Here is an 11,925-nt window from a genome sequence, read left to right on the forward strand (position 1 = left end):
GTGCAGAGCACTGTACTGAGCGCTGGGGAAGTACAAGTTGGCAACATATAGAGACGGTCCCTGCCCAGCAACGGGCTCACAGCAAGAGCGCTTTTTCTGCCAATCAATCAATCAATCGTATTTATTTATTGAGCGCTTACTGTGTGCAGAGCACTGTACTAAGCGCTTGGGAAGTACAAGTTGGAAGCATACAGAGACGGTCCCTACCCAACAACGAGCTCACGGTCTAGTGGGGGAGACAGACATTAATACAAACAGATAAAACAATAAATTACAGATAGATACATAGGTGCTGTGGGGAGTCATTCATTCAATCGTATTTATTGAGCGCTTACTGTGTGCAGAGCACTGTACTAAGCGCTTGGGAAGTACAAGTTGGAAGCATATAGAGATGGTCCCTACCCAACAACGAGCCCACGGTCTAGAGACATTAATACAAATAGATAAAACAATAAATTACAGATAGATACATAGGTGCTGTGGGGAGTCATTCATTCAATCGTATTTATTGAGCGCTTACTGTGTGCAGAGCACTGTACTAAGCGCTTGGGAAGTACAAGTTGGAAGCATATAGAGACGGTCCCTACCCAACAACGAGCTCACGGTCTAGTGGGGGAGACAGACATTAATACAAACAGATAAAACAATAAATTACAGATAGATACATAGGTGCTGTGGGGAGTCATTCATTCAATCGTATTTATTGAGCGCTTACTGTGTGCAGAGCACTGTACTAAGCGCTTGGGAAGTACAAGTTGGAAGCATATAGAGACGGTCCCTACCCAACAACGAGCTCACGGTCTAGAGGGGGAGACAGACATTAATACAAATAGATAAAACAATAAATTACAGATAGATACATAGGTGCTGTGGGGAGTCATTCATTCAATCGTATTTATTGAGCACTTACTGTGTGCAGAGCACTGTACTAAGCGCTTGGGAAGTACAAGTTGGAAGCATATAGAGACGGTCCCTACCCAACAACGAGCTCACAGTCTAGTGGGGGAGACAGACATTAATACAAACAGATAAAACAATAAATTACAGATAGATACATAGGTGCTGTGGGGAGTCATTCATTCAATCGTATTTATTGAGCACTTACTGTGTGCAGAGCACTGTACTAAGCGCTTGGGAAGTACAAGTTGGAAGCATATGGAGACGGTCCCTACCCAACAACGAGCTCACGGTCTAGTGGGGGAGACAGACATTAATACAAACAGATAAAACAGTAAATTACAGATAGATACATAGGTGCTGTGGGGAGTCATTCATTCAGTCGTATTTACTGAGCGCTTACTGTGTGCAGAGCACTGTACTAAGCGCTTGGGAAGTACAAGTTGGAAACATATAGAGACGGTCCCTACCCAACAACGAGCTCACGGTCTAATGGGGGAGACAGACATTAATACAAACAGATAAAACAATAAATTACAGATAGATACATAGGTGCTGTGGGGAGTCATTCATTCAATCGTATTTATTGAGCGCTTACTGTGTGCAGAGCACTGTACTAAGCGCTTGGGAAGTACAAGTTGGAAGCATATAGAGACAGTCCCTACCCAACAACGAGCTCACGGTCTAGTGGGGGAGACAGACATTAATACAAATAGTTAAAACAATAAATTAGATAGATACATAGGTGCTGTGGGGAGTCATTCATTCAATCGTATTTACTGAGCGCTTACTGTGTGCAGGACCCTGTACTAAGCGCTTGGGAAGTACAAGTTGGAAACATAGAGAGACGGTCCCTTTTCATCCCCGTTTTCCAGACGAGGGAACTGAGGCAGGGAGAAGTGAAGTGACTTCATCATCATCATCATCAATCGTATTTATTGAGCGCTTACTATGTGCAGAGCACTGTACTAAGCGCTTGGGAAGTACAAATTGGCAACATCTAGAGACAGTCCCTACCCAACAGCGGGCTCACAGTCTAAAAGGGGGAGACAGAGAACAAGACCAAACATACTAACAAAATAAAATAAATAGAATATTTGTTGACTCGTCCGAGGTCACAGGGCAGAGCGTCCCCCCCAGCCCCCCGCCCCGCACGGGCCCGTCCTTGGTAAGTCCCTGGCTGTCGTAGCCCTGCTGCTCATAAAAGCCCTTTTCCCCCCTCTTTCTGACTCAAAAGTGAGGGCGGGGTGTGACACAGTCCTCACACACATTGGCCCACACCTCCCACACACAGACATAACTTATTACATATCTGTTCTATTTATTTTATTTTGTTAGTATGTTTGGTTTTGTGCTATGTCTCCCCCTTTTAGACTGTGAGCCCACTGTTGGGTAGCGACTGTCTCTATATGTTGCCAATTTGTACTTCCCAAGCGCTTAGTACAGTGCTCTGCACCTAGTAAGCGCTCAATAAATACGATTGATGATGATGATGATGATAACTTACCCAAACCCACACACCACACTCAGAGATCCCCCCACTCGTAGCCACAGAAAGAAGAGACCCACAACCTCCACCCACTGATTAAACATACATTTTGTCCCAGCATCTACGCGTTTATCATCACCAATCATATTTATTGAGCGCTTACGGTGTGCAGAGCACTGTACTAAGCGCTTGGGAAGTCCAAGTTGGCAACATATAGAGACAGTCCCTACCCAACAGTGGGCTCACAGTGTAAAAGGGGGAGACGGAGAACAAAACCAAACATACTACCAAAATAAAATAAATAGAATAGATATGTACAAGTAAAATAAATAAATAAATAGAGTAATAAATATGTACAAACATCTACACAGGTTCTGTGGGGAAGGGAAGGAGGTAAGATGGGGGGGATGGAGAGGGGGACGAGGGGGATTTAAAAAAAGAATTATACAGCAATCTCCCACCGTAAAGCCCTTCTTCTGGGGCTTTTCACAATAGCAATCTCGAATTTTTTAACGGCGGCATTTCTGACAGTTTTCTCCCTTCGGGATGGCAGCCAAGGTTTTCCTTGCCTTAAGTGAATAGTTTGAATAGTTTGATTGACTTGATAGAGCGATTAAGCTTCACTTCTATTTAATGTCAGATAATGCCGTGTTTATAAGAATAATGATGGCATTTATTAAGCGCTTACTGTGTGCAAAGCACTGTTCGAAGCGCTGGGGAGGTTACAAGATGATCAGGTTGTCCCATGGGGGGCTCACAGTCTTCATCCCCATTTTACAGACGAGGTAACTGAGGCCCAGAGAAGCTGTGACTTGCCCAAAGTCACCCAGCTGACAGTTGGCGGAGGTGGGATTTGAACCCATGACCTCTGACTCCAAAGCCCGGGCTCTTTCCACTGAGCCACGCTGCTTCTCTGTAGAAGAATTTTATGTTCTCTATAGAGAATTTTATTCTCTATAGAATTTTATTAGTTACCTGTTCATTTACTCTGTATTTGACTCTAAGCTCTTTGTGGGCAGAGGGCAGGTCTACCATCTCTGCTGTATTGTACTCTCCCAAGGGCTCGGTACAGTACTTGGCACGTTCATTCATTCAGTCATATTTACTGAGCGATTACTGTGTGCAGAGCACTGTATTAAGCGCTTGGGAAGTACAAATCGGTAACATATAGAGACAATAATAATAATAATGATGGCATTTGTTAAGCACTTACTATGTGCAAAGCACTGTTCTTAAGCGCTGGTGTCCCTACCCGACAACGGGCTCACAGTCTAGAAGGGGAAGAGCTCAATAAATACCCCTGATGGATTGATTAGTCCTGTGGCATTTGGCGGGTCCCGATGACTTTGAGAAATGGCTCGGCAGTAATCGTGCCCAAAAATGAGTTTGCTGTGATTATAATGGCAGCAACCCATCTTCCCTCAGGTGACTTTCGAAATGAAAAATGACAGCGCCAGCTCGCATTCAGCCACACGCTTTCCATCCCTTGTCATCGGAAGGAAAAATGCAATTTCCAGGAGCCCTGCCAGATCACGACAAGCTGCACGGCCTGGTGGAAAGAACGCGGGCCTGGAGGACCTGGGTTCTAATCCCGGCTCCGCCGCGGACTGGCTCTGTGACTTTGGGCAAGTCGCTTAACTTCTCTGGGCCTCAGATTCCTCATCCGTAAAACGGGAATTTGATCTCTTCCTCCCTTCAAGGCCCTACTGAGAGCTCACCTCCTCCAGGAGGCCTTCCCAGACTGAGCCTCCTCCTTCCTCTCCCCCTCGTCCCCCTCTCCATCCCCCCGTCCTACCTCCTTCCCTTCCCCACAGCACCTGGATATACATATATATGTTTGTACGTATTTATTACTCTATTTTACTTGTACATATCTATTCTATTTATTTTATTTTGTTAATATGTTTGGTTTTGTTCTCTGTCTCCCCCTTCTAGACTGTGAGCCCACTGTTGGGTAGGGACCGTCTCTATATGTTGCCAACTTGGACTTCCCAAGCGCTTAGTACAGTGCTCTGCACACAGTAAGCGCTCAATAAATACGATTGATTGATTGATTGATAGCAGCGTATATGTTTGTACATATTTATTACTCTATTTATTTTACTTGTACATATCCATTCTATTTATTTTATTTTGTTAATATGTTTGGTTTTGTTCTCTGTCTCCCCCTTCTAGACTGTGAGCCCACTGTTGGATAGGGACCGTCTCTATATGTTGCCAACTTGGACTTCCCAAGCGCTTAGTACAGTGCTCTGCACACAGTAAGCGCTCAATAAATACGATTGATTGATTGATAGCAGCGTATATGTTTGTACATATTTATTACTCTATTTATTTTACTCGTACATATCTATTCTATTTATTTTATTTTGTTAATATGTTTGGTTTTGTTCTCTGTCTCCCCCTTCTAGACTGTGAGCCCACTGTTGGATAGGGACCATCTCTATATGTTGCCAACTTGTACTTCCCAAGCGCTTAGTACAGTGCTCTGCACACAGTAAGCACTCAATAAATACGATTGATTGATTGATTGATTGATTGATAGCAGCGTGCCTCAGTGGAAACAGCACGGACTTTGGAGTCCGAGGTCATGGGTTCAAACCCCGGCTCCGCCAACTGTCAGCTGGGTGACTTTGGGCAAGTCACTTAGCTCCTCTGGGCCTCAGTTCCCTCATCTGGAAAATGGGGATTAAGACTGTGAGCCCCCCGAGGGACAACCTGATCACCTTGTAACCTCCCCAGTGCTTAGAACAGTGCTTTGCACATAGTAAGCGCTTAATAAATGCCATTATTATTATACCTGTATCTACCCCAGTGCTTAGTACAGTGCCTGGCACATTGTAAGAGCTTAATAAATGCCATTATTATTATACCTGTATCTACCCCAGTGCTTACTACAGTGCCTGGCACATTGTAAGAGCTTAATAAACGCTATTTTTTTTTTAAAAAAAAAGGCTTTTGTAGCTATTAAAATGAAAGTGTACAGTGCCTTCTCCTGTCAGTGAGATAAGCCTGGGTAAGAAACGGTTTATGGCAGGAGGAGAAATACATCCACAAATGACAACGAAGGGAAAGTGTCACGTTCTAAAATAGCAGCCCGAACGGACATTTCTCACCCGGTGTTTTAATTTCAGCATTCTGGCATTGGGGGAGTAACAGCTGGCAAGAAGAACAGAACCTGGAAGAATCTGAAACACATTCTCGCTTCTGAAAGGGCATTACCATGGCAACTGGACGATCCGAGCTGTAAGCGGCTTACACGCCTTGCGTGAATTTATAAATAATAAAATCCACACAAATAGCTTCCTTTAAAAGCAACACGCTTTCCCAAGTAAATGCACTCCAGCTTGAAAGCAGACAAGCGGGGCGGCATAATCATTTTTTTTTTTTACTACGGCGCTGCGTGAGATTAATATTTATCCACGTATTGGGTGTGTGTATCGGATGCACGGACGTGTCTGTCCAGGGTTGGAGGGAGAGGAGCTGAGTTCACTGCCAACCCTGAAATAACACACCGTGGAGTTGTTTTTTTGTTTTGGTTTGGTTTTGTGTGTGTTACTGTTAATATTTTAGTTACACAGACTACTAAGCGTTATGACTGCAACCGGCTAGATGATGCTATTTCCGTTACACAGTGGATTTGTTTCAAAAAGAACGGAAGCAGCGTGATCCTAGTGGAAAGAGGACGGACCTGGGATTTAATCCTGGTTCTGCCGCGTGCCTGCTGCGGGACCCTGGGCAAGTCACTTAACTGCTCTGGGCCTCAGCTCCGTTGGTCTCCTTCCTTGTTGGACCGTGAATTCCATGCGGGCCAGGAACCGTGTCCAACCTAATTAGCTTGTTTCCACCCCAGCACTTGGAACAGTGTTGGCACTTAGGAAGCATTTAACAAATACCAGTCCTCTAAGAAAAAAAAAAAAAATAGTTCTGGACCTGACTCTGTTTCCCCTGTCGCTTTTGTACCATTTGCACAAAGCAGCTCCTGGAGCACGAAGGAAGAAGATCTTCCCGATTCTTCCTTCTGTTTCTAAATGTTATTTAATAGTCCTGGTATTTGTTGTCAAGCGCTTACTATGTGCCAAGCACTGTTTTTTAAGCACTGGGATGGATTCAAGGAAATCAGGTTGTTCCACGTGGGGCTCACAGGCTTAATCCCCATTTTACGATGAGGCAACTGAGGCACAGAGAAGTTAAGTGGCTTGCCCAAGGTCACACAGCAGACAGGTGGCGGAGCCGGGATTAGAACCCACGTCCTCTGACTCCCAAGCCCGGGCTGTAAATCCAGTTTGTACTTCCCAAGCACTTAGTACAGTGCTCTGCACATAGTAAGCGCTCAATAAATACAATTGATGATGATGACTAAGCCACGCTGCTTATTCCCAGAGACCAACTCTCTGGATAAAGTGGAACACCTAATTCTGGTCTTTTGGGCACTTGGGGATAATTAATTAATTACCCAAATAATTTATTGCTGGGCTCATTTGTACCCAGGGCCTCTTTCCATTCTTTGCAAACCTTTAGAGGGTTAGTGAATTTAAGTAAGTCATTTCTTGTGCCTAAACCTAAGTCCTATTTGAACGCTAAATTATATTGTTTTATTCTATTGACATTCTCCTAGACTTCAGCATTGATGCCCCGCTGTCTTTCAAACCTGCAAAGAAATACTCTGATATTTCAGGACTTATTGTAAGTACATAGTCCCCTTTAAGCTTCCCCCCCCACCCATTCTTTCCATCTTTATTTTTATTTGTTTTTAGAAGGAGCGGATCGAAAGAATGCCATATGCCTATTTAGTTAAACTAGAGTCTTGGATCTTCTATTGCCCAGGGGAGGATGTATTTCTTGGAGGGATCCAAGAGGAATAAAAGAAAAAAAAAAGAAAAGAAAAGGGAAGGTGGGGGATGAGACAGAGGACCATGAAGTGACTGTGAGCCCACTGTTGGGTAGGGACTGTCTCTATATGTTGCCAACTTGTACTTCCCAAGCACTTAGTACAGTGCTCTGCACACAGTAAATGCTCAATAAATATGATTGAATGAAAATAGTGTGGTTCACAAAGAGCTAACCACTACCCTTTTCTGTCCAAGTCCAGGCCGGGCAAATTTACCTCCAGCCGATCATTATGGAGGGCTCGTGAGATAGATAATAATAATAATAATTGCATTTATTAAGCACGTACTATGTGCAAAGCACCGTTCTAAGCACTGGGGAGGTTACAAGGTGATGACATTGTCCCACGGGGGGCTCACAGTTTTAATCCCCCATTTTACAGATGAGGTCACTGAGGCCCAGAGAAGTGAAGTGACTTCATCATCATCATCAATCGTATTTATTGAGCGCTTACTATGTGCAGAGTACTGTACTAAGCGCTTGGGAAGTACAAATTGGCAACATCTAGAGACAGTCCCTACCCAGCAGTGGGCTCACAGTCTAAAAGGGGGAGACAGAGAACAAAACCAAACATACTAACAAAATAAAATAAAAAGAATAGATATGTACAAGTAAAATAGAGTAATAAATATGTACAAACATATATACAGGTGCTGTGGGGAAGGGAAGGAGGTAAGATGGGGGGGATGGAGAGGAAGGAAGGGGCTCAGTCTGGGAAGGCCTCCTGGAGGAAGTGAGCCCGCTGCTGCCCAAAGACACAGCTGACAGTTGGCGGAGCCGGAATTTGAACCCCTGACCTCTGACTCCAAAGCTCAGGCTCTTTCCACTGAGCCACGCTGCTTCTCGTATCACAGTGGCCCTTGGGAATCTCCTCAAAATGGCCAATTTAGTTCCCTCTCGCTAGGAGCATCAGGGCTACAATGACTTCTTAGGTGACTTCATCTAACAAATTAATCCCTGAGTAGTATTATTGAGTGCTGGGCACAAGATCGCTTTAAACCACTCAGTCACCTTGCCCCCGCCTATTTCACCTCCCAGCCAACCCACACATTTCGCTCCTCTAAATGCCCATCTACTCATCTAAATGCCCTACATCTTGTCCGTCTCGCTGCCAGCCTCTCACCCACGTTGTGCTTCTGGCCTGGAAAGCCCTCCCTCTTTATAATAACAATTACAATGATGGCATTTATTAAGCGCTTACCCTGTGCAAAGCACTGTCCTAAGCGCTGGGGAGGTTACAAGGTGATCAGGTTGTCCCACGGGGTGCTCACATTCCCCCCTTTTAGACTGTGAGCCCACTGTTGGGTAGGGACTGTCTCTATATGTTGCCAACTTGTACTTCCCAAGCGCTCAATAAATACGATTGATTGATTGATTAATCCTCATTTTACAGATGAGGGAACTGAGGCACAGAGATGCCCAAAGTCACACAGCTGACAATTGGCAGGCCATATCTGACAGGCAATTATTCTCTCCACCTTCAATCAATCTATCAATTGTATTTATTGAGCACTTACTGTGTGCAGAGCACTGTACTAAGCGCTTGGGAAGTACAAGTTGGCAACATATAGAGACGGTCCCTACCCAACAGTGGGCTCACAGTCTAGAAGACCTTCGAAAAGCCTTCTTCCAAGAGGCCTTTCCCCACTAAGCCCTGTTTTCCTCTTCCTCCACTCCCTTCTACTTCATCCTGATTTATTCCCCTTATTCACCTCCCCCCCGCCCCGCACCCAAGCCCCTCTGTTATATTGCACTCTCACATGCGCTTAGTACAGCACTCTACACACAGTAAGCGCTCGGTAAATGAGATTGATTTTACTGAGCACTTGGGAGAATACAATAAAGTTAGTACATATCCCTTCTGCTTCATCCTGATTTATTCCCCTTTTTACCTCCCCCCGGCCCCGCACCCAAGCCCCTCAGCCCTTATAGGTTTTGTTCTCTGTCTCCCCCTTTTAGACTGTGAGCCCACTGTTGGGTAGGGACCGTCTCTATATGTTGCCAACTTGTACTTCCCAAGCGCTTAGTACAGTGCTCTGCACACAGTAAGCACTCAATAAATACGATTGATTGATTATGTGCACATCTGTAATTTATTTCCATTAATGTCAGTCTCCCCTTCTAGACTGTAAACTCACTGTGGGAAAGAAAGGTATCTACCCTCTCTGTTATATTGTACTCTCACATGCGCTTAGTACAGCACTCGACACACAGTAAGCGCTTAGTAAATGCGATTGATTTTACTGAGCACTTGGGAGAATACAATAAAGTTACCCTTCTGCTTCTCCTTTTTAGACTGTGAGCCCACTGTTGCGTAGGGACTGTCTCTATATGTTGCCAACTTGTACTTCCCAAGCACTTAGTACAGTGCTCTGCACACAGTAAGCGCTCAATAAATACAATTGATTGATTGATCCTGATTTATTCCCCTTATTCACCTCCCCTCAGCCCCGCACCCAAGCCCCTCAGCCCTTATGTGCGCTTCTGTAATTTATTTCCATTAATGTCGGTCTCCCCTTCTAGACTGTAAACTCACTGTGGGAAAGAAATGTTTCTACCCTCTCTGTTATATTGTACTCTCAAATGCGCTTAGTACAGCGCTCGACACACAGTAAATGCTTAGTAAATTCGATTGATTTTACGGAGCACTTGGGAGAATACAATAAAGTTAGTACTTATGTTCATATCTGAAATTTTATGTATATATCTAATTTTGGAGCAGATCCATTATTCATATTAATGCCTGTCTCCCCCTCTAGACTGTAAGCTCACCGTGGGCAGGGATCATGTCTCCCTACTCTGTCGTGTTGAACTCTCCCATCTACCGACTCTGTTCTACTGTCCTCTCCCAAGTGTTTAGTCCAGCGTCCTGTACACGGTAAGCGTTCAATAAATAGCACTGAGAAGCATAGGGAAGCAGCGCGGCTCAGTGGAAAGAGCCCGGGCTTTGGAGTCCGAGGTCAGGGGTTCGAACCCCGGCTCCACCACAAGTCCGCTGTGTGACCTTGGGCAAGTCACTTAACTTCTCTGAGCCTCAGTTCCCTCATCTGTAAAAATGGGGATTAAGACTGGGAACCCCACGTGGGACAACTGGATCACATTGTATCCCCCCAGCGCTTAGAACAGTGCTTTGCACGTAGTAAGCGCTTAACAAATGCCATCATCATCATCATCATCATCATTGACCGACTGATTAGGAGACATAATCCCTACCCTCAAGGAGCTTCCTTCTCCAGACTCCATCTTCCTTACCTCCCTCGCTCCCTTCTCCCAACCTCCGTCTCCCTCTCCATCCTCTCTAGCTCTCCCTCCCAATTCCCTCATCCCTACCTCTCCGGCCTCACTCCCGCTTCCCCATTCCTTCTTCCCTACTTCTCCTTCCAAACTCCCTCCTTCCTCCCTACCCCTTTCCTTATTCCCGTCTCCCTACCTCTCCCTCCCTCTATCTCTCTCCCCATTCCCTCCAAGATTAATTATTAGGATTAATTCATGTCTCAGGATCCCCTTTCCACAGTGTTTCTCTACGGGCAGGGAACGTACCCGCTAATTCCGCTGTGTCGTACTCCGTACGTAGACAGTGCCCAATAAATCATCATCAGTCGTATTTATTGAGCGCTTACTTCGTGCAGAGCACTGTACTAAGCGCTTAATACCACCGATCGACGGATTAAAGCGGATCACGTGCGTGCCCCTCTCTTCCAGGCCAACTACACGGATCCCCAGAGCAAGCTGAGGTTCAGTACGATCGAGGAATTCTCCTACATCCGGATGCTCCCCTCCGACGTGGTCACGGGCTACCTGGCCCTGAGAAAGGCCACCAGCGTGGTACCCTGAGCGTTGACGACGAGGAAAACTTCTGACCGGCCTCAAGACCATTCCCGGGTCGTTGACTCAAGACTGTTTCCTGGCGATCCCAAACTATCAGAAGCGCCCCGTACCCTGGGAGGAACGTCTGGGTATAAATGGGATTTTTCTTTTTTAAATAAAACTTGCCGCTTTTCCAGAGTTTTCTTTTAAGGTATTTGTTAAGCTCTTACTGTGTTTTGGGTGTAAATGGGATTTGTCTTCTTTAAATAAAACTGGCCGCTGTTTCAGAATTTTTTTAAGGTATTTGTTAAACTCTTACTACGTGCCAGGCGCTGTGCTAAACGCTGGGATGGACACAAGCAAATAGGGTTGGACACAGTTTATGTCCCACGTGGGGCTCACAGTCATCATCCCCAGAGAAGCAGCGTGGCTCAGTGGAAAGAGCCCGGGCTTTGGAGTCAGGGGTCATGGGTTCGAATCCCGACTCCACCACATGTCTGCTGTGTGACCTTGGGCGAGTCACTTAACTTCTCTGCGCCTCAGTCACCTCATCTGTAAAATGGGGATTAAGACTGTGAGCCCCACGTGGGACAACTTGATCACCTTGTATCCCCCCAGCGCTTAGAACAGTGCTCTACACGTAGTAAGTGCTTAATAAATGCCATTATTATTATTATTATCCCCATTTTGTAGATGAGGGAATTGAAGGACAAAGAACTGAAGTGACTTTGCCAGGATTAGAACCTAGGCGCTCTGTCCACTAGGCCTTACTGCTTCTCATAGACGTTTCAGAGGTTTTTCTGAATTAAATATCTAATCAATCAATCAATCAATCGTATTTA

The 11,925-nt window shown here is 45.3% G+C and overlaps 1 protein-coding gene across 1 annotated transcript in view; it reads left to right on the top strand.

Moving 5' to 3' along the window:
* The window catches only part of INO80C (INO80 complex subunit C), a 30,536-nt gene extending 19,163 nt beyond the window's left edge, over nt 1-11,373 (top strand). Inside the window, exons 3-5 of the mRNA XM_038770350.1 lie at nt 5,521-5,632; nt 7,005-7,072; nt 10,979-11,373. Coding sequence (XP_038626278.1) covers nt 5,521-5,632; nt 7,005-7,072; nt 10,979-11,110 — 312 coding nt within the window. The 3' untranslated portion in view covers nt 11,111-11,373. The remainder of the gene's footprint in view (nt 1-5,520; nt 5,633-7,004; nt 7,073-10,978) is intronic.
* Nucleotides 11,374-11,925: the final 552 nt, after the last annotated feature.

This window comes from Tachyglossus aculeatus, chromosome X3 (assembly GCF_015852505.1).
Source record: "Tachyglossus aculeatus isolate mTacAcu1 chromosome X3, mTacAcu1.pri, whole genome shotgun sequence".
Classification (NCBI taxonomy): Eukaryota; Metazoa; Chordata; class Mammalia; order Monotremata; family Tachyglossidae; genus Tachyglossus; species Tachyglossus aculeatus.